The 23614-nt window shown below is 33.8% G+C and overlaps 4 protein-coding genes across 4 annotated transcripts; 2 read left to right on the top strand and 2 right to left on the bottom strand.

Moving 5' to 3' along the window:
- The first annotated feature begins 743 nt into the window (after positions 1-743).
- LOC131627474 (mitogen-activated protein kinase homolog MMK2) lies at positions 744-4139 on the top strand. The gene is made up of 6 exons (XM_058898328.1): positions 744-1109; positions 2288-2417; positions 2532-2669; positions 2983-3315; positions 3407-3590; positions 3771-4139. Exons 1-6 carry the CDS (start codon positions 952-954, stop codon positions 3944-3946), a joined length of 1119 nt encoding a protein of 372 aa, XP_058754311.1. The 5' UTR covers positions 744-951; the 3' UTR covers positions 3947-4139.
- A 15-nt stretch (positions 4140-4154) lies between these two features.
- On the bottom strand, positions 4155-7113 carry LOC131627472 (probable polygalacturonase). The gene is made up of 6 exons (XM_058898327.1): positions 7001-7113; positions 6522-6857; positions 5557-5677; positions 5274-5448; positions 5072-5142; positions 4155-4957 (listed from the first exon to the last, which is right to left on the bottom strand). Exons 1-6 carry the CDS (start codon positions 7031-7033, stop codon positions 4257-4259), a joined length of 1437 nt encoding a protein of 478 aa, XP_058754310.1. The 5' UTR covers positions 7034-7113; the 3' UTR covers positions 4155-4256.
- An 8460-nt stretch (positions 7114-15573) lies between these two features.
- Positions 15574-17155, top strand: LOC131627471 (putative UDP-rhamnose:rhamnosyltransferase 1). The gene has a single exon (XM_058898326.1). The coding sequence runs from the start codon at positions 15574-15576 to the stop codon at positions 16987-16989; it is 1416 nt and encodes a 471-aa protein (XP_058754309.1). The 3' UTR covers positions 16990-17155.
- A 28-nt stretch (positions 17156-17183) lies between these two features.
- LOC131627470 (mechanosensitive ion channel protein 1, mitochondrial-like) lies at positions 17184-21917 on the bottom strand. The gene is made up of 7 exons (XM_058898325.1): positions 21858-21917; positions 20877-21714; positions 20293-20570; positions 19451-19551; positions 18870-18977; positions 17877-18098; positions 17184-17577 (listed from the first exon to the last, which is right to left on the bottom strand). The coding sequence occupies exons 2-7, from the start codon at positions 21641-21643 to the stop codon at positions 17470-17472; spliced, it is 1584 nt and encodes a 527-aa protein (XP_058754308.1). The 5' UTR covers positions 21644-21714; positions 21858-21917; the 3' UTR covers positions 17184-17469.
- Between the last annotated feature and the right edge of the window lie 1697 nt (positions 21918-23614).

Here is a 23614-nt window from a genome sequence, read left to right as displayed (position 1 = left end):
TGAGTGGTTGAAATGGAGAAGTGTATAAACTGTTTTATGTGACACAAAAGTACCACTCAAGCTGAAGGGAAAGTTTTATCGAATGTAAGTAAGACTTGCGATTTTGTACGAGATGAAATATTGGACAGTTAAGAATCAACACGAGAATAAAGTGTAGTAAAGATAAAGATGTTGCGATGGATGTGTGGTAAGACTCGACAGGATAAAATTAGAAATGAAAATATTAGAGAGAATGTCAGGGTAACACCTACTGTAGAGAAGATGGTGGAAAATAGACTTAAGTGGTTTAAGCATATAAAGAGAAGACATGCATATTATGTGGTAAAGTGTGTAAACCAAATAATGAGAAGACAACCAACTAGAGGAAGATGAAGGCCTAGAAAGACTATAAGAAAAGTTATTAAGAAAGATCTCAATATTAATGATTTAGATAGAAATATGATCTTTGATAGAACATTATGACAAAAGTTAATTCAGATAGGCGACTCCACTTAATGAGATAACACTTAGTTGTTGTTGTTTGTATCATAATACTCTATCGAAACAATTTTTTGAATGATTGAGTTCAAATTGAATCATTTAAATTGTTTAAAATTTTAATTACCTAATTCAAAGGAACTAAAGATCATAGAGAGATCAAAATGAATTTGAAAGAAAATAAATTTTTTATAATTGAAAGACAGCACACCAAGGTTGATTTTTAAGAAGACCATTGAAGAGAAAAGTAAATTTGTTCACGAGTTGACACGAGCATGTCCATTTCTTCAACACCATACCAAACACACAAACCCTCTTTCACAGTCAAGTCAATAATATAACCCATATAGATATACCCCACTTCTTCAATCTCTCTCTCTAACCGTAAAGTTACCTCATTTCCATCTCTAAATCACCATTTCTATATTGGGTCACCCTCCTTTCCTTCATTCAACAACCAACCCTCGTCTCGCCATGTCTGTTGCTGAATCAGCTGAGAATAACATCAGAGGAATACCAACTCATGGTGGACGCTATTTGCAGTACAATATCTATGGTAACCTTTTTGAGGTTTCAAGAAAGTATGTACCTCCTATTCGTCCTGTCGGTAGAGGTGCCTATGGTATTGTTTGGTAAGAAAAAAAATTCCCTTTTTTCCTTTTTGTTTTTGAGGGTTTGTGATTTTTGTACTTGTTTTCAATTTTTTGTACTTTTGGATTATCTGAATTTCAAAGTAAGCAAGTTGTAGTAGACTAGTAGTTTTTGTTACAGATTTGGTCTTTTTTGTTAATTTGGATTTAATTTTGAAGTGGGGTTTCTGTTTCATTTAGGGCTTGTTTGGATTTATCTTAGTATAAGCCCAAATTTTTTCAGCTTTGGGTGGTTTTGGATTGTCTGAGCATGGGTTTGGAATGACACTGGGTTTGGAAAAATCACTATGTGATTTGTCAGAAGCTATAATTTGGAGAGCTTTAACAAAATCAGTGCAAATCCTAACATGCACTGAATTTGAAACCAAGGAAGTTGTAGTTTTTTTGGCTAGCCCTGTGTTTGTAGGGTTGTTTACGGTGTTTAGGATATTTGGACACTACGTACGACGTAGGGCTAGCTCACGCAGAGTGGTGAGAAATTCTGTATGTATCTTTTTGGGGAAAATTGGGAGATCCTTTCTCAATTATGGGATTGAGGTATTTATAGAAGACCCTTTAGGCCTGAGCTAGAAAGCCAAAGGGTGGTTTCCTCCCTCATTCAATGATCAGAAAAATGGGAGTAGTGGAAGACTCATTCTCCCTATAACTGTGGGGGAGAAGGTCTTCCTTTGACTAATGCTCCGGGACATCTCGTAGTCGACGTTTTATTAGTAAATGGATCATGTATGTCAGATCGGGGGTTTAGGCCCAACTTCGGGCGACCAAGCCCAGCTTTGCTACACTTAGTTCGCTTTTTACCATAGGCTGTCTTTTATGGCTTGATAAAATTATACCAGTACACATACGCTTTTGTATCTAGTTCAATTTGTATTGTTATTATCCAATTGGAAGTGGTGATGCTATGATTCTTCTCGAGTCAACAATGAGTCAATCTCCTGGTATATTTGTCTGATTAGTGATATTGATACTTTGATACTTCAGATAGCTCTTCTATGTATTTTTAGACTCATTAAACTGAATACTATGCGTGTGTTTTCGATGTTTTCTAATTATTTAGAGTTTGAAAAGAAGTTCAATTTTCTCATCATCCATTTGATGCGTGACATAAATTTCTTATGTCAACAATTTGACGGGCGGTATTATTTTTTTATTTTCTTCAGTGCTGCTGTAAATGCTGAGACACGTGAGGAAGTCGCCATTAAGAAGATTGGCAATGCATTTGACAACAGAATAGATGCTAAAAGGACCTTACGGGAAATAAAACTTCTTCGCCATATGGATCATGAAAATGTAATTTTTGATAAAATTCCGGGCTTGGATTTCGATTCCAATTTCTTTGTTGGTGTTCAATTTGCGAAAATGTTGGCTTTTAGTGTTTACGTATCAAATATTTCTCTGATGCAGGTGATGTCTATTAAGGATATTATACGACCTCCACAGAAGGAGAACTTCAATGATGTGTACATTGTTTCTGAGTTAATGGACACCGATTTGCATCAAATAATACGTTCCAATCAACCAATGACAGATGACCATTGTCGGGTTAGAACTTTAACTATATATTTAGGCTATGGACTTTAATCTACCTTGTTGAGCCTTATGGTTAATGCCATGATTAATGTATTTTTCTCTGGTTTTATTGTTACACAAACTTGAGATAGAAGCAAAAGCTATGGCATTAGGCATCAAAGCTCAACATGTTTTTTCAAATGTGATCAATTTATGGAGCAACTAAATTGACTTTTCAAAATATGAATCAATTATAAAAAATGTTATCAAGAGTGTGTTAAAAAACACTGTAGCTTAATTCTTATAATTTATATCTTACAGCAATTAATAGGATCTATTTTTCCAGTATTTTGTGTATCAGCTGTTACGAGGGCTCAAATACGTACACTCAGCTAATGTGTTGCACCGAGACCTTAAGCCTAGCAATTTGCTACTGAATGCCAATTGTGACCTTAAAATTGGAGATTTTGGTCTCGCTAGGACTACATCAGAAACCGATTTCATGACAGAGTACGTGGTTACTCGGTGGTACCGAGCTCCCGAACTGCTTCTTAATTGTTCAGAATATACAGCAGCCATTGATATATGGTCTGTCGGTTGCATACTCGGTGAAATCGTAACAAGACAGCCTCTCTTCCCTGGAAGAGATTATGTTCATCAGCTGAGATTGGTCACAGAGGTATTTTCTCATTCTTTGATCCTTTTCTTGCTTTCCCTTTTATAATCCAAATTTGACTCGGCTGTGACAAATTGTTCTTTCTGTCTAAAAGCTGATAGGTTCACCTGATGATGCCAGCCTTGGATTCCTACGCAGCGAAAATGCTCGTAGATACGTAAGACAACTTCCACAATATCCAAAACAAGATTTTGCTACTAGGTTTCCCAACATGTCTCCAGGTGCTGTTGATCTGCTCGAGAAGATGCTTGTCTTTGATCCGAGCAAGCGCATTAGAGGTAAAATAGCTTAAACTTTTATCCTTCACCATTTAGACCATTGTATAATAACGTTACCGTATGTTATAAAGCCGTGTTTTAAAAACTAGACTGGAGATCGAACCCGTGATTCATCCGGGTTATGGTTCAATCGGTTAAATAGGATTCATTATCTTATTTTGACATTATGATGCTTTGCAGTTGACGAGGCGTTGTGCCATCCATACATGGCACCTCTGCACGATATCAACGAGGAACCTGTGTGTGTCAGACCATTCAGTTTTGACTTCGAGGAACCGATGTTCACCGAAGAAGATATCAAGGAACTCATCTATAAAGAGTCTGTGAGGTTCAATCCCGATCCACCAAATCACTGAGATTTTTGTATTTGTATTTACTCTTTGCATATGATTAGCAAAGTATTTGATGGCTAATTGATGAGTTCTGTTAGTATTCAAAAATTGCAGCTTTCCACAAGATATTGTAACATATTGGAAATACTGAGATTGTTGTAATGTGTTTTTTCATTTTAATCTCATCTCTGATTCTTATAATAAGCATTAATCATAATTTATAATCTTCAACTTGAGCAATGATTTGTACACAACATGATAAAATACTTAAAAAGTAAATAAATAGATAAATGATACATGTTCTTAATTTAGGTAAATAAACACAGCATGTTGTTTAAATGCTGTAGCTGCATTTCTTAAGCACCAACGTATCGATAGGTAGATAATCAGAGGGAAAATCACAATCTGTAATTTTCTCTGTCCCTTGATCAGGTAACAAACCACAAGGCTTAGGAGTAACACGACTCGTGATTCCTTCAATATCATTACAGGTCCATGGCTGTTTCTTAGCCTTAGCTGCCATACTAATCGTCACATTGGAAATGCATATTCCAGTAAAAGGGTCATTAGAAATTCCTTCCAAATTAGCAGCCATGGCAACTTCTTCAGCTACCATGTCTCTGTAGTTGATGTTTTTTATCTCAGGTAAAGCATTATGATCATAGTTTTTATCAGCATGTGAACCATAGTTACCTGTTATCCAAAATGCCCATTTCATTGTATGCATGGTCATTCTCTTGACATATATGTCTTTCACATACCCTCCTCTCCCTACAGCTGTCTTGATTCTGATTCCTGATTCGGTGTGGACGGCTGTGATGTCTTCGGCTCTGACATCTTGTATCCCGCCCGACATTTCGCTTCCCAACGCAATGGTTGCACTGTATGGTGAAATGCATGTTAACCTTCTGATCACTAGTTGCTTTGTTGGCCACCCGAATTTTATGCCGTACTCATCCCATCCACTCTTCACCGCCACACAATCGTCTCCAGAAACTATATAACAGTCTTCAATTTTTGTATTTGTACATGAATCTAATGCCAAAACACAAAAAAAAGAGATCAAATTGTGATCCTCTCAATACCGATATAACGTTGTCTTTGAGAATGTGCAAGATGTGCTATAGGACATTACGTCAAAATACTGACCTGGGTTGATGCCATCGGTGTTTGGAGACCTTACAGGAGCAATGATGGTTACACCTTTAATTATAATATTGCTGCAACATAGTGTTCAAAGTTTTGTTATAAACCTTAAAATTGTAAGAGACTTTCAAAGGTGCAATGAACAATCTAGTGGCAAAAGGGTCAAATATGGGTGGGATGTGATAAGACTTAAGAGCATGATTACCTGCTATAAACAGGATGAATATTCCATGATGGAGAATTAAGCAGTGTTAAATTAGAGATTTGAATGTTGTCTGAGAACATTAACTCAATCAAGTAAGGACGAGTGTACTTCAACTTTTTGTTATGAAACTGTTGCCACCAAAATGAGCCTTGACCATCTATAGTTCCATTGTCCCCTGTTAGCAATTTCCACAATATTAAAGTCACTAAATTCACAACTATTAGCACATGTTTGTTGAAAATGTAACACCAACTCCATTGTTTGATGGACCATTTTTCCATACCTGTGACAATAACATCAGTGAGGTTTGTTCCAAATATGAGACTGGTGTACCTTCCAGCTGCTGCATCTCTTCCTCTACCATAGGATGGGAGTGGTTTGATTACAGGCCATTCTTTGACATCCTAAACCATTATACAAGAAAATAGTGTCACACATGAAAGTGCCAAAAATGTGTCACATGCTTTAAACAATAAAGCTAGCTTATTGGACCACATTATGTTACCACTCACAATGTTGGTGTGTGGTTTGGTGAAGTTTTGTCAAACATGTTTTTGAATAATATGGAGTTTTGAAAAAAAGTGATTAATGTTTATTTTGAATAGGATTATGTGCAGTCACACATTTCAGCAGCGGTTATCATTCTAATATTGATCACACACCATAGATGTGTATCCAATCGTTTAAAATCAGAATAAAGATTTGTACGAACTTCCTTAATACTGAGATTGTTAGCAGCTAACAAGATTCGAACATAAAACTTTGAGAGAAACATACTCTTAAAATCCAAACTTTCACCGATAGGTCATTCCTCAGGGTTCTAAATCAAGATAGAGCAAAAGTGATGTAAAAAGTTTAATAGTAGATCAATTTCAAATGTTTTAAAAACTTAGTTTTTTTTAGTAATAGTATAAAAACAATGAACCTTGTAACAAATTTGCATATTGTTCATTGAACCTCTTTCCTCAATTGTAATTCAAGTGAATCCCTTAAAACACTTTCATTTCCTTTTTCATGAATTCTAGCTAGAGTACTAAACCAAGTAACAAATCACATGTCACCTTTTATTTTACCATAGTACCAAACCAAGAATTTCCAAAAGGAAATTTCCCAAAAAGGGTAAAACAGTCCAATTAATTACAACAACAAACATTAGTTCAAACACAACAATCACTTAATTACCCTTTAACAACAGTTTTAATTTGTGGTTACTTAGTCACAAAACAAGAACATAAATGAAACAAATACCTGAGAAGCAAGAAGAACAGCATCTTTGTGCAAATAAAGTGTGAAATGACTTATAAGACTAAAGCTTCCAGTAAGCCATTTTCCAGCAGGGACATATAGTTGAGACCCTTCTTCAGAATCATACTTACTCAAATGACTTATTGCAGCTTGAAAAGCTTTTGTGTTTGATGTTTTTCCATCTCCAACACCACCAAAATCCTTCAAGGAGACACTATTTGCTCTACAATTTATAGCATTGTACTCAAAAGAAGTGCTTATGATTTTGTCTTTTTTGCTCAAAGATACCTTAGAATTCATCAGTGTCACCAAAAGAAGAACATAAACCAATTTAATTACCTGCAAAATTTTTATAAAAAAAAAATGGTAGAAATTTGTTAAATTTATTTTGAAATTCTAAACATGCATGAAAGATATGAAAGTAAAAGACAAGAATGCTTATTGGAAAAGCTAGAATCAGAAAGAAGGAAAGAAGGTCTTACTTTCATCATGTGAGATTTCCACAAGAGTTCCATTCTAAGAAAAAGTATTTTGATATTTGTTTGAGGTATATATGTGGAGAGTGAAGCCTAGTATTTATAGGGGAAGGTTTGTTATGTTTAATAGGTTAATGAATTCAAAATTAAATGTTTGTGTATTTTTTTAATAAAATAAACAATCTAAAAAATTATTTATTTTTTAAAAAGCTATTAATTTATTAATATTAATGTTTCGTCAAGATTTGAACTCAGATAATCGATCAATTACATCTATTTAATTCAACTAACGCATATTGGTTGAGTTATCTAACCCATTCAAAAAATCATATTTAAAAAATTGGCAAATACTTAATGCTAGGGGAATAAATATTAAATATTTTTTTTCTAAATTTTTATATCAATTCAATCGATAGTTATTACAGGTAAGAGACACAGAATCTGTGACATTTTATTTATTTTTATTTTAAAAAAATCAACCATTAATCTCCTTGATGAAAAAAATATCTTTATTTTTCTTGTACATATAAAACTATATAAAATGTTTGTATAAAAACTAAAATAAATCCAAGATTGTTTTGGTTATCTCTAGGAGCCATCATATTAAGATAGAATGAAAGTATATTTGATGCTTACAAGTTACAAGGCTTAAATCTTAGTTGCAACTTTGAGTATAAGTTATTTTATACTTTGTCTTCAAATTCATGATTGGTTGTTTTGAATTGGAGTTTATGGCTTCTACTATTTATTTTCTATTGCTTGTGCATAATTTATACTCAACAAAATCATAGAAAATAAACTTAAAATTGTGCTAGTTCTAACTTAGAATATTTGACAAACATTGATACTTTATAGTCACATGTCAACATACTCAACAGTCAATTTCTGGTTAAAACTATAATTTTTTAGTAGAGGACACATGAAAAAGCTGAAGTCACATGACTCACATCACTGTGAATAATTATTATTAACTGCATGTGATCACCGAATTGTTTCAAATGTCATTTTCTTAACCTTATTCTACACAGATGTACCCTAATGCCCAAATGTTATTAAAGAAAGTGCTATGGCACAAATTTTTAATATAAGGAAAAAGGTTTATGTCTTTTCCATAATACGGAAGAGTTGGAATATCTATTTATAGGGTTCTATTTGAAGAGAAAAACAAAAACAAAAATATTTAATACATTTAGAATTTTTCATCATTTAAAATTAGATTGAATTATGTCTTGCTCAATAGTCAATAAGACGTGTCCAATTCAATTATAAGTGATCATTTAACTGATGAATATCACCCCTCTACCTCTTGGCCTTGTCTGAGTACACCTTTCTTTGTGGTAACTAAAGAAGGGACACCCTTTATGCATAAAATAAGTTAAAAACAATAAGTATAGAAATACAATAGACAAAAAATAATAAAAGTAATTGCATAAAACAACTTACACAAGATATTATCAATCCCTACTTAGTCCACATCCACTTCCATTAATTCCCTAACATCAAGGATATACATAAGTTCCTAGAAATCAACCCCGTCTTTCTCGAACTTGCTAAGTTTGTTATAGTCAAATGTTATTATCAACACATAGTTACTTGTTCAATGAAGATGGGTCTGTGAGCCCTCTCATCATAAAAAAGACCTCGAGGTAGTTGACAATATCCCATATTCAGAAGAAAACGTGTTTTTTTCTAGTTCTTGTAATTTGAAAAATATATGGAAAATAATCCTCTATTTGGAAGAGCGCTTATGGAAATCAAATTTCTCTTGTTGACCTCTTTTGTCCAATATAAGGAGAAGACCCTTTTGTCTCAAATAAGGAGAAGAATCATCCCATTATAGGTGTGATTCCAAAAGCCCCACAAAGCATTTCAAACCCCATTAAAAAGACGTTGTTAGAATGAAGTGTGGGGATGTTGATTTTCTTTAGAACATTATGCTCAAAAGGGGGAGATGCAATTCCAAACTTCGTACCTATCTTAAGGAGTCTTCGGTTCTAAATTAGTATTCACATTACACTGCCAAAGGTAAATCATCTTCTAAATACTAATATAAATGAAGTATAGAAATGGAAAAAAGAAATACATACTAAAGGGCTTCGTGAAGGGCTTGATGAACTTGATTGAAGAAGGAAACATAAGTGTAATAAAAGTGATCACTAGTTTGGTAAGTACATAAAATAAGGGATGTGAATGGGATATGCATGTCCTTGAATTTATAAGGAACCTATATCCTCTCGAGTCTAGTGTTCATCTTGATTGTGTCAGGTCATAAATGGTCCTATCTCCAAGCATGCAGTAAAATAAGGGTCTAGATCAAGCATACATGCCCAAGAAACTTAATCATAGCCATTTAATGGAGAAATCCAAAGGTTTACGTAAACACATCTTGATTAGAAAAACAAAGTGTATCCTCCAATCAAATGATAACGAGTGACCAACTCTAACCAAACAATATCATTATCTTTAAGTATACCACCTTCTAACCACTTTGCATTTACTTGTCTCATGCTTAGGAGGGGTGGGGTTGTAGACTGTTATGTCTTAACTACTTCGCCCTTACAGGCTTCGTGCTTGGAGGATTATGCGATATTTTGTCTTTTCTTAACCAATTATCCCTTACACGAATCATGCTTGGGGGTTTTGGACCATTATATCTTTTCTTAACCACTTCTCTCTTTCACGACTAATGTTTAAGGATTGTGGACCGTCATGTATATTCTAGTCTAAGTCTACATATCATCCACAGTCTCACCCACTAGTTTATGATCACATGATATGCACATAAAGGACTAAAATGATGTTAGGTGGCTTGAACACATGTATGACATTCACACAAGCTCGCCACGTCATGTTATATATTCAGGGATGAGTCTTCCACCATACTCCCAAATGGAACGCAGTTGTGTGAATCATAGTTGAAATTATAGCTCCAAGGTCCACGATTGATCAACTATATCTCGCTATATCTTAAGTAATGATATATATGATGTTTGGAATCATAATTATTATAGATTTGAACTGTTGTTTTTAATTCTTGTTAATGTATTGACACATTGCGATTTATAGGATTATATGGTGTTATAGATTAAAACTAATTGTTTATAAATTTTTTTAGACTAAATCTTTAAAAAAAAAAAACTTAGATATTATAACATAAAAATGTTATAATTACTTAGATTAAATTACATTTAAAAAGTTTGTTTTTTAAATATAGGGTAGGTAATTAGGTTAGTGCGTTGCTACTAGTTTGGACTAATGTTATGTTGGAATATAGTTAAAGGGACCCTAACCTACTTACCTACACACTGAACCTTTATTGAGTGGTGTCGTGAATCTCTCTTACTCTTCACGTTCACGCCATTACCGCACTATTGCCGACCCACTTCATATTCGGCCATAGGTGGAGTATATATATATGCAAAATAAAAGTAATGTTTTGAGAGTAGTGACAATTGTAATAGTTAAAAAGAATAATTGAAAAATATACATAATGGTATTGAAAATATAAAGAAAAAGCATTTATTCTAAAATAAAGTTTTATTTATTAAAATGATATTTATTTTAAAATATTTAAAACGCTTATGCATACAAATTTTGCGTGAAATCTATAACATACCTCACGTTATGAAGAACAAACACACGATCATTAAATATTTTAAATTTGGTCATAACAATATCCATCTTCAAAGTTTCAAAGTATTCTTTTTTAGACACATGTGATAAGAACAATCATCTTTGACACAACTCTCCTTAGCCTATGTTTGGATATTTTAGTTTTCACGGTAAAAACTCACGTTTGAAGCCACGGTGAAGAGAAGCTACTCCTAGTAGCTTTTTAAAATCACGGTCAAAACAACGTGAAACGTGCGGCACCGGCATTCTAACTCGTTTCCAAACATACGCTTAGTCTTCAAACTCAACACCACCTTATACCAAAAATCCTCATTTAGTGTTGCTACAATCTGAACATAAACATTATTACCCCTCCTCCTCAACAATCCATCATAAAGTGATTGGTTTTATGATAAGTGAACCATTTTAGCCTTAAATTGCCAACTTCTTTGATTTTGACATCCCTTTACGTTCACTTCCTCGTCTTAAGACAATCATGTTTTCAACACTATAAGTATAGACTACAACCTAAGACAAGGGAGGGGTGAATTAGGTTTTATGAAATTATTCAGTTAATTTTGCAGATAAATATCTCTTTTATTTATTTATTTTTTAACAATGGAAGAAGTGCATAAAATAAAGTGCAAAGAAGTAAATAACACATAGATATATCCTGGTTCCTCTTTCTAAACAAGAGTACTTTAGTCCCCACACACCCAGTGAGAGATTTACTTTATTGTTAGATTTTTGTACAAGCCTCGCACCAAAATTTCTCATACAATCTTCTAACAACGACAAAGAAGCACACAACTTTCTTGAGTTCACAAAAACACTAACAACTATGGTGGACTTTGAATCACCCCAATTTGAAGGACATTTATAACAAATAAAAAGATAACTCTTCCAATTTGCAAACACGTGTAGAATTAATAACAAATTTCTTACAAACAAAAATCACCACACACTTAGTGACTAATATACAACAAATTGATAAATTTAGTACAAATAGACTTTATAGTAGACTTGATAAAATTGAGAAATCCTTTTCGACCAGTTGTCTAACACTTAGCAGATTGTACTTCATGCCAAGTACATAAAATACATCTTTGATCATAACTTTAGCTTCATTGCTCCTTTGAATAACAATGTTGCATGTATCTTTTGCTTGCAATGAGCTATTATATGCAAATTTGATGTTGATCCTCTTCGACTCGTTAAAATCTGTTAGCGTCTCTCTTTGACCAGTCATGTAATTTGAACAACCTGTGTCAAGAAACCAGATCTTGGAGTCGACGTGCTCATCTGCCACTACAACCATAAGCCCCATATAATCATAATCATCTGAATATTGACATGCAAGATTTACTCCTTCATGATCCTTGCCTTTTGTCACTCCCCTGTCTTTCTTGTACCAATAATTCTTGGCCAAATGACCCCACTTTTCACAGTTATAGCATTGGACACCTTTATTGTCTTTCTGATATGAGATTCCTTCTCCTCTTTTTCAGGATTCAAAAGCCCTATCATATACTTTATGCTTTTGAGGATTCACCCAAGACTTCTTGCTTTGAGTATTGTCTCCCTTGCCTTTGAACTTGTTGGAACTACCATGCTTCTTTCATGTCTGCACCTGTAGAGCTTGTATTGAATCTTGGACCTCTTTCCTCTCAACAATTTGTAACTCATGTGCCTCCAACGAACCAACCAAATCTTCATGTTTCACGGTTTAAAGATTGTTGGATTATTGAATAGCAATGATAATGTGATCAAAGTGAGAGGTTAATGTGCGCATTATCTTCTGAACTATCATCTTATCAGTTAGGACTTCACCACATCCTTTCATGAGATGAACGAGATTTTGCACCTTCGTGACATGGTCTGTGATCCTTTCATTTTCTCTCATATGCAGTAATTCATACTCCCTTCGTAGTGCCTGCAGATTGATAAATTTCACCTCCTAACCTCCTTCATAATACTTGACAAGAATATCCCTTGTCTCCTTCGTCGATTCAGCATAAGAAATTCGATCAAAGTTCGCCGCGTCTACATTCGATTAAATACAAAACACTTCCTTGCAATCCTTCTTCTCGGCACATCCTTGTGAACTGTTCTTTGGGCTTCAGTTGCATTCTGAGCAAGCTTATAAACACCATTAGTAACCACTTACAGGGTTTCATGAAAATCAAACAACGATTGCATTTGCTTATTCCATCAGATCTAATTTTTGCCGTCAAGAATTGGAAGAGAATTTAGAATACATCCATTGTTACTGTTCATCTTTGTAGCGTTGATTAACAACCCACAATCCCAATAACACGGTCACCAACGTGTGATTCTTGCAAACACGATCAAGAATCTAACTGGAGTTCTAGATACCAATTTGTTAGAGGTTAATGCACTTTGTGTGTGTGTGTGTGCAGGGGCGGTTCTATAGCCCAGCGAGCCCGGGCACGCGCCCGGGCTCAACCCCTAATTTCTTTGTATTTCTCCCAATTTAATAGTCGATTTTTAAATGAAATCAAGGGCAAAATTAATAAAAATAAGGGTGTGAAAATTAAAATAGATAAATACCCAATAGTCTAGGTAGTCCCAACCCAATTAATTATTTATTATTATATTATATATATTATATAGGTTAATTCATATAGATAGTAGTAGACTAGTAGTACCTATTTGTAGTTCTATACGTTGTAGTACTGTACCACAATTGAAATTTGCAATATAGATTCAATTTCATTTTCATATGGTTAAGTCATTGCCAATTTCTTGACATAGAACCGCCACAATTGAAATTTGCAATATAGATTCAATTTCATTTTCATATGGTTAAGTCATTGCCAATTTCTTGACATAGAACCGCCCTGGTACTATACTGCAATGTTAATATAAATTACTTGACATATTATATATTATAATAAAATAGTTTAATGTTTTTTTTAAATCTAAAATAGTTTAATTTTTTTCTTATTATATATTTGTTATTTATTTTTTTTAGAATTCTCTTTTAACTTTGTTGTTACAATTTATTTATTTTATTTTATTATTCGGTCTCGTCAATTTGTGTGTTACAAATTGTTTATTTATTTTCTTAGTATGGTATAGGAATTATACATGGATTGAATACAGTGAGTCGAAGGATGCAATTTATTGTTTCTATTACTTTCTCTTTAAGCCGCCCGGGAGAGCCGAACACTTTGGATACGAAGTCTTCAACAAAGACGGATTTAAAGATTGGAAGCATGCATCTAAAGGCTTTAAAGATCATATTGGTAGTCATGATAGTAAGCACAACTCATGTATGAAGCACTATGACGATTATAATAATCAAAGACAAAGTGTGACAAGTATCTTTGCTAGAGCAACTAGGGAATCAGAAGAATTGTATAAGATCCGTTTAACTTGTTCTTTAGATTGTACTAGATATCTTATAACACAAGGCATTGCTTTCCGTGGCCATGATGAAAGCTCTACTTCTCTAAAGAAGGGAAATTTTAGAGAAATTGTGGATCAGGTAAAATCTAATGATGAAAAAGTGAGAGATGCTTTTGGTCGTGGTCTAAAAAATTGCACAATGACTCCCAGTGACATTCAAAAGGAGTTTGCAACGTGTTGTGCACATGAAGTTACCAAGGTGATTATGGAAGAGCTTGGTGATAGACACTTTATGACTATTTATATATTGTCACATGTAACGTGCAGTTAAATTTTTTTGCCCAGGCTGTATAAAATTTATGGCTCCGCCACTTTGTGTGTGTGTGTGTGTGTGTGTGTGTGTGTGTGTGAGAGAGAGAGAGAGAGAGAGAGAGAATTGTTATTATTAAAAGCTGTAAAAACTGAATTACAAATATGTGTGTATATATACAAGTATGTGACTTGTATACTAAATAACTAACTTAAACTTAAAAACTGAATTACAAATATGTGTGTATATATACAAGTATGTGACTTGTATACTAAATAACTAACTTAAACTTAAAAACTGAATTACAAATATGTCTGTATATATACAAGTATGTGACTTGTATACTAAATAACTAACTTAAACTTGAGTTTGAGTTACTTAATTTAGATTATATTCTCAACAATCTTCAAAGTCAATTAAAAGATTTGACATTTATCATATTGATGAGATAATTTAATATATGTCTTCGTTAGAGGTAAAATGATCACCTGAGCAAGTAATGATCATTAGAGCAAGTGGAGGAAATAGGGGGTTAGATCCTCTAACTTTCATTTCTGTACCCTTCTTTAACTTTTTCTCTATCTCTCTCATTATTTACTTTCTCTCACATCTTTTTCCCTCTAAAACAAATACTATTTCTCTTTTGTCTTATTTATTATTTTTACTAAAGTCACTCTATTTTTTCCTTCATAAAGGTAGAAGATCCTTACCCAAGAAATAGTACCCGACCAAGAGGTTTTCTTTCATTTGGTTAGAGAAAATGGTAAAATAACTCTATTTTTTCGGTGATACGAATTGGTGTCAAGAGAAACACAAACTTCTTACTATTTCAGCTTTGATTTCTTTTACTGTTTCATACAACTTTTTATGCATATATAAGTTAGAAATTATCAACTATAACATACTCTTTAGTTTTTCAACTATTAGCTAGGTTATAATTTAATTTTCCATAATGATTTTGACTAGAACTCTTAAAATAGAAAGGTAGTATTTGGTGGTCCACATAGAAAGTATGAATCTATGAATCCGCCGTATATTGTGTGTCCAACTGTTGAGATTTTTTCCTTTCCTAAGCCAGAAACTAACTATTCTTAAATAATTTTTGTGAATTTTCATGTACTTGTAAGATGTGACCATGTGTTTATTTATTGTTCAAGAAAGTTGGTTACATATGAAGCTGAAAATATCGTAATACTTCATGTCATTATGATACATGCAAACTAACGCTACTTAAGAATGTCCATTTTTACTATAATGTGAGTAGCTTCACAAAAAGAGAGTGAAAATGGCTGAGGAAATAATTCATGTAGTGATGCTTCCATGGTCTGCATTTGGCCACTTGATGCCATTTCTAAAACTTTCAATAGCCTTAGCCAAAGAAGGTGTTCATGTCTCCTACATATCAACCCCCAAAAACATTCAAAGGCTTCCTAAACTTCCTTCAAACCTATCACATTTGATAGATTTGGTGGAAATTCCATTACCATCATTAAACACAAACCTCTTGCCAAAAGATGCTGAAGCAACTATGGACATTCCATTTGATAAGAATCAGTACTTAGAAGAAGCGTATGATCGACTCCAGCATCCGGTGAGGAAGTTAGTATCCAATTGGTTACCTAGTTGGATTATATGTGATTATAATCCCCATTGGATAGTTGAGATTGCTCAAGAGTTTCATGTAAAGCTAATATACTATTCTGTTGTTTCGGCCGCAACGTTAGTGTTCCTTGGACCACCAAGTAACACGATGAAATCTCGATTCTCGCTGGAAAGTTTAACGTCGCCGCCGAAATGGGTGACGTTTCCGTCATCGGTTGCTTATAAAAGAAATGAGGCAGTTGGTTTTTTTAATAGTGTTCATCAGGAAACTGGTTATGAGGTTAGCGGTATCGAAAGGCTTGTCAAGGTAATTTGTGCTGCTAAAGCTGTAATTTGTTGCAGTTGCTATGAGATTGAAGGTGAATATCTGAATCTATATGAGAAACTAGTTGGTAAGCCTGTGATTCCTATAGGTTTGTTGCCTGTAGAAACGCCGCAAAGAGAAAAATTGTACGGATCGGAATCGGGAGCAGGATCAGAGAATGCGATATTTGAGTGGCTTGATAAGCAAGCGACAAAGTCAGTTGTTTTTGTAGGGTTTGGGAGTGAATGCAAATTGAGCAAGGAGCAAGTTTTGGAAATTGCCTATGGAATTGAAGTGTCCAAATTGCCATTTTTATGGGGACTGAGAAAGCCTGATTGGGCATGCAATGATCAAGATTTTCTACCTATTGGTTTTAGTGAAAGAACATATGAGAGAGGACTCGTTTGTATGGGATGGATACCACAGCAAGAGATCTTAGCACATTCATCTATTGGGGGATCTTTGTTTCATTCTGGATGGGGTTCAGCAATTGAAACATTGCAATTTGGAAACAACCTTGTTGTGTTACCATTCATTGTTGATCAGCCTCTTAATGCAAGGCTTTTGGTGGATAAAGGTTTGGCTATTGAAGTTAAAAGAAATGAAGATGGAACATTCACTAGATATGAAATTGCCAAATCACTTAGACATGCAATGGTGTTGGAGGAAGGAGAGGAGCTTAGAGCTAAGACAAGAGAAGCTGCTGCAATTGTTGGAAATTTGAAGCTGCATCAGGATCATTACATAGCAGAATTTGTCAAGTTTCTCAAGGATGGAATCAAGAAAGAGACATGAAGTATAAGAGATTATAAACTTCTATTATAATCATATTTCTTCATCTTGACATCATGCTTTACTTCTTAAAATAAAATGGTGAAATGTAATTTGATGTTTGTATAAGACTTGTACAATCTATAATTTGGTGTTTGTATCTCTTATGTATCAAATACCAAAAACATTCAAAGGCTTCTTCCTGAACTTCCTTCCACTTTAACTCATTTGGTAGATTTTATTCATATTGCCTAGCTCATAAATGTATAACTTTTTATATCATTTAGTAAAACAAAGTAAGAAATCTGAAGGTAAATGATATCTGACTATACAGTTCCGAGTAATGAAAGAAAATTGATTTGGCTGCAAACTATGGCTATTTCGTTCCTGTTTGGGAAGATCACTTTTTTGAGCTTAGTATAGTTGCAGACTTTGTACATTTAAAACTACGGCTTATCATGTTTTGAAATCAAGCATCCAAAAACTGTTCTTGGGTTGAGTATGTTACTTAGTGTCATTCCATGTGCTGCCAAGAGCAACGCCGTGATTCTTAATGACCTGAACTGCTTGTAGGAGAATATCTTGTTCTGCAGCGTAGAACTCATCTTTGCGCTGTAATAAATTATAATATGAGATAAACAAGAGTTAAAAAGAGGGACAACCAAGTATGGTGGAATTTGAGGATAAAGATGTATCACATTAACAAAATAATGCATATAACAGGACGATATAACAAAGTTCAAAACATAGAAAACATGATAGTGGACCTTAGTTCAAAAAGCAATAAACACCACAATAAAACATTTTCCCATTAAGTCATTGCAGATGGTGTTTAAGGTTTCATTTAGTCATTTAGTGTGAAGCAAGCATAATATTAAATATCAAATAAGAGACTCCGGTTAGTGACTTACCATGTGTTTGAGGTTGTATCCAAGAGTCAATTCTGCAAATGAACTTTCAACACGTGACAAGAAACAGTAGGGAACATCTTTTCCTAAGAAAACTTTTGCATTTGATGTTAACATGCTTTTTACATCATTTGATATCTCGGAAATCCTACTTAAATCCTCAATTTGCAGAGGGATTTTGGTAATAATGGCACGATATTCGGCACGGGACTTGTTCACAATTACCTACAAAACATGAAAAAGAGAGTTGTAACCACGATGACTGAAGCAGCAAGTTTTCAGTCTTATGATCAAAAGCTTAAGCAAGAAACATTTTATTGAGATTATAAGGTAACAGTTTATGCATCAGTATGTGAGCGAAGGTGATTAAATGTGACGTGTCAGCTTCAAAATTAACATAACCTCGCTAGAGAAATTTCCTCAGATGTATTCAACCCCAAAATAAATGAATTACAAAATGAAGGTACAATCAAGTTAGTCAATACTTGGCCACAATTTGAAAACTTATGAAAAGAATGGTCAGACAAATGTGAAGACAATAAAAATTAAACCATGAAGAGGCAGAATATGGTAATGCATTTTCGAATCATTTGACTAATTTTTCTCCTCTACATAGTAAGCATTAGTAACAAACATATATTGTTTGAAATACCAGCATTTGTTCCTTCCATGATGTATTCATATTTTCTATTTCCTAACATACAAATTATGATTTGACAAGCACCAAGGAGAAGAAGTATTCCTGAAATCTTTCAAACAAGATGGAACAATAGGTTTATATTTCAGATCAGGGTCCGCTCAAATTATTGTTGGAAAAGTCGGGCGACAGAACTATAACTTGAAGGGGCATTGGATCAGACAGAGAAAGAGAGAAGCAAGAAAGTAGAACTGACTACTCTTAAATTGTCGGACCTACTTCTCTGCTTTACTGAAGTGACTGCCAGGTAGTGAGTCAGTTCATAATCACACAAAAAAGAGGGGGGAAAGAAGGTCTACCTGGCTTGAAAAAAAGGAATTTGGCACAATGACTGGGAACTTCTCAGGACTCAGCAATGATGTGCTAGTAAGGCCAATTTCCAGCACTTGACCTTCTATCGATCCAGCCTGCAGTTTGAACAAATTCTCAGATGCATTCAAGAAATATCACACCTTCATTGAAACATACAGCTCTCTAAATAGTCCATAATTTCCAAATTTCATAAAATTATCTTTGCATTACACTAATAGTCTCATCTCATAATAACTATGTTAGGGTCCTCCAAGCTTAATTTATTTTTCATAAAAAGCCTCACCTAATTTTCTTAAATTCTTCTAATTTCGATCCACTCAATTTTTTACCCTAACTCTATCCCTGAATGGACATGCAACATCTACATATGCACTACATACTAGAACTACATAATACACAAGTATGATAGTACTACTACACCTGGATGTAAAAATATCATTATCATTATTCGCCTAAAAAACATAATAGCAAATAGGGCATACTACAAGTGTAAAACAGATGGCAAATCGGTTGTTCAGAAAATCATATTTCCCATAAAAAGTAAATCGTAGCATCTAAATCAACATACTTTTATTGTATCTCCAATTGAAAAGGGCTTTGAAAACTGCATGGATAAACCACTGAACACATTGCCGAGTACGTCTCTGGCAGCAAAAGCAGTAGCAACTCCTGTATAACGATTAACAGAACCGTGTAAATGTTCACATCCCTTATTTATCAGTAGAAAACGTAAATAAGCAACTGAAATAAATGAGCAAAACTTATATAGAGATCTTCACATGTGATATTATAAGACTCACGTAGCTTAGGTCAATGGGTAGAGCTTGAGGATAGCTGATATTTTCATCAAAAGGAACACTTGAGAAATACAGTGAATTTTATTCCTTAATTTTTCTTATTTTTCTTATTATAACTGCTGTTACAGATCTAAAACTATCTATCTATTTGAAAATTGAAGCATTACTTTCATTAAACAAAGTTACAATATTAACTCAATTGAAGTCATCTTACGATCAAAGCATCACCAGCAGTACATTCTCATTCATTCCTTCAATAGGATATACCAATATATTTCGCAAAAATAGTAAACACCAAAAGATTACTACTCCGGATTCAGTTATAAGCAAAAAAAAAATGCTTACTGGACTTAAATATAAGAAAACGTCAACTAGTCTATCTATATTTAATGTTACTACTCCAAAAATGCCCTTAAATTAATTCAGTAATATTGATTTAATTATCATTTATCACTTATAAGAAACTTTTATTTCATAAAACATACAATCTTAATAACAATTTTCAAGCCTCCGTCAACATTATTAGAAGACCAAAGGTCTAGTAAAAGGAACAATGCTAGACTTTTAAGGATGTAAAACCAAACTGATAAGATTCAAGAAATTGAATACTTACCTCCTACACCACCAACAGCTACAATAGATTGCACAGCCACGCCACAAGCCTCAGCCAAAGCCATTATGCCAATCACAAATAGACCAATAGATGAGATTTTGTCTAGAGCAAGCATTTTCTCCCTATCAAGTCCAAGTACACTTTGACTGGACAAAGTTCGTGCAAAAACATTTGTTTTCCATCTATGCAAAAACCATACAAATGAAAGTATCACTGCACCCCTCCAAGTGGGAGCAAGATATTGAGATGCTATAGCTGTTGGAGCTACCATTACAGCACTGCAGTAAATCAAAATCAACTGTCACAAAATCTAACATGTAATCAAAAAATTACACATACAAGGTTTGAAATAAAGGTCTGCAACCGCAATATGAGCCACACAACAACATAACGATTTTTAACATTGTGGAATCCGTAATGCAACCGCAATTGAGGCTGCATCAATGACAATTCTCCACAATATCAAAGATTCTTATGCAACCGCAGCCGTCACGACAACTATTTAAAACCCTAGACACATACTACAAAAAGGAGAGAAATACGAGACGAAGAATATCCTTAAATTAGTAAACAAAGCCACTAACATTTGTGAGAACGCCAAGAAGGTAACTAAATATCGCACTGGGTCTTCCATAGCACCCCAAAAGCTTTTCTCATACGGAACTGGCTCCCCAGACACGCCTCCTTGAAATAGAGCAACAGGACCTTGCATTCCATATTTGTGAAATCTCCTCAAAATCCTCGGCAAAAAGAACCAACCTATTACCGTGGCAGTTAAAGTACCACCAACCGGAACAACCACCATATTAAGATAAGGATGTGAATCAAGCAACTGTTGAACATGCGGAGTAAGATCATCAGAAGTTTCCTTAATCTTCTCCCCAGCATAAGAAGCAGTCTCCGCAACACTCTTCCATGTATCTTTCACCCTATCAACCAAATCACCCGAAACAACCGAATCACCACCATCGTTACCACTAGCAGCCACTTCCGTTTCATTATTTCCTCTTCCTTTCCCACCCAAAGACGACGAATACATTCGACAATTCAACACATGACTCATCGAAGCAACATTCAACAATCCAACACTCCTCCGGAAACACACCCTAGACAATCTAGAATCAAACACAGAATTCAAACTCCTTTCACCAGATACAGAACCCAAATTGCTAAACTGATTTTGAGCAAACTTTCCTTTGGAATAACAACGACTCAACAAATCAATCGAAAAACTCGAAACTCTTACAAGATTCAAAGCCCTATTAGGGTAATTTTGAACATTTTGGAAATTGAAATAACCCTTGATTGAACTATGTAGAAACCTTACATTTGAAAACCTAACAGCAGACATTGTTAAACAAACTAAGAACTCGGCAATTGAAAGAAAACAGCTATGACATTGCTTAATAGGGTTTGTTCAATCTGCAAAATCAAGAACACTAATCAGTAATTAATCACAATGTAAGCTTAGATTAGTTAAATTTGAAAGATTAAGAGAGAAAAACTGAGATTAATTGAATCAATTGATGAACTCGAAAAAAAGAGAGGGAAAATGGTTTTCTTACTTTTCCTTTCGTGTTGAATTGATTTCTGTGAAGTCAGAATGTTCTTTGCTTGCTTTGAAGGGTGACTTGCGGCAAAATAAATTAATAATAAATTTATTTTAGTTTTTAATTTGATCCTCCTACATTTTTTTCCAAAAGTAAATTGATCTTTTTTTAAAAAAAAAAATTAAGAATTTAATTATAAATATTGGATGTTGAAAAAGTTTGAATTTTATTTTAAATTAATACAAACGGATGATGATGATGATGAATTGACGTTGTAAATTTTACACTAATAGTGCATAATAATTAATCTCAAAATTTAAACGATATTTGAAATTATCGATTTTATAAAGTAACAAATAATTTTTTTAAGAATTAAAATATGCACTTAATTAAATATAAAATGTCACATCATCTTGTATCGTTATTTCACCACTATCAACTCACCATGACAAAGAGTGTGAGCTTGTCAAAGATGAGATGGAAGAGAAGAAGAGTAGATTTTACTAGTATTTTCTTTTTAGCTCGTATTTGATGGCAAAAGGCATGTTTAACCTAACTTTTAGAGAGATATGTTGAAACTTTATGAATTATCATGTTGGTGAAGGTTTTAGATTTAAGAATGTATTTCTCTCAAAGTTTTAACTTGGAAACTTGTTGGAGCAAACAATTTATGTGTTAGATCAGTTTATATAGAGTTTTGATTTGACTTTAATCCCCCTGACTAGTGAATAGTGTGGGATTGTTCCCCAAATTAGTCAGTTCAAGAGTCGAATACCGAGTTTCAAGAAAAAGAAAATGTTAGCTCTAGATTTTTTCATGGTGTATTGTCTAGTAAAAATCAAAACATTTGTATTATGAGTGTCCAAATTAATGGTGAGCGAGAGAAAAGTGTGGAAGGGATTCAGTGACAATTTTACTTCTACTGGAGCTCTCATACCTCATTCAAAAAACTTCAACTTCAATATCCTTAATCCCTAAAAGACTAGTTCTTTGGTGAGCTTATTTGTTGAATAATAAGTGATAAAGGTTATGGGAATGCACTAGCTATAAAAGCTCGGGGTTTGATGGTGTCAACTTTGGGTTTGTAAATCCTCCATAAAATCCTAAGATACTAAAATAATTTAATACCAATTTACCCCCACAAAATCTCTCAAAAATGACTTACGAACTTAGTGTGCCTATCTAAAACAATGCTCTTTGGCATCCCATGAAAGTATATACCTTTTTTTTTTTTTTTAAGAATAAGAGATTAGCAATGTGACAAGCATCATCTAATTTCTTGCAAGGTTTAAAATATCTCATGTTAAAAAATTATCAACAACCACAAAATAGTATATTTTCCATTCATTGTTCTAGGTAGCCGTAAAATAAAGTCCATAAAGATGTCAATTTAAGAAAATTCAGGGGTAAGAAAAGGAGTAAAAAGTCCATGAGACATTAACTTAGATTTGGCTTTTTGTTACAAACAATGCATTTGTCACACAAAATTTGCACATCAATTTTTATGTGAATACAGTAAAATATGGATATACGTGCTGCCGATATGGAGCTGATGATCATGATCTTAATACTTTTGACCGTCTTGATGTTTGGATGAAAACAACACTGATGCTTTTTAAATTCGATGGTAATATTTTTCCAACACTTTGATGATGGTGATTAACCTGAAGATACATCAAGGCTCGTCCAGTAGAATATTTCATGTTCCAGTAAAGTGCTTATATGATTGATGTATCTAACAAAGGAACTAGAAGCTTCATAGTTGTGAAAGA

Source organism: Vicia villosa, unplaced genomic scaffold, assembly GCF_029867415.1.
Source record: "Vicia villosa cultivar HV-30 ecotype Madison, WI unplaced genomic scaffold, Vvil1.0 ctg.000364F_1_1, whole genome shotgun sequence".
Lineage (NCBI taxonomy): Eukaryota > Viridiplantae > Streptophyta > Magnoliopsida > Fabales > Fabaceae > Vicia > Vicia villosa.
Note: the sequence above shows the minus strand (reverse complement) of the source record. Positions and strands in the feature narration are given on the sequence as shown.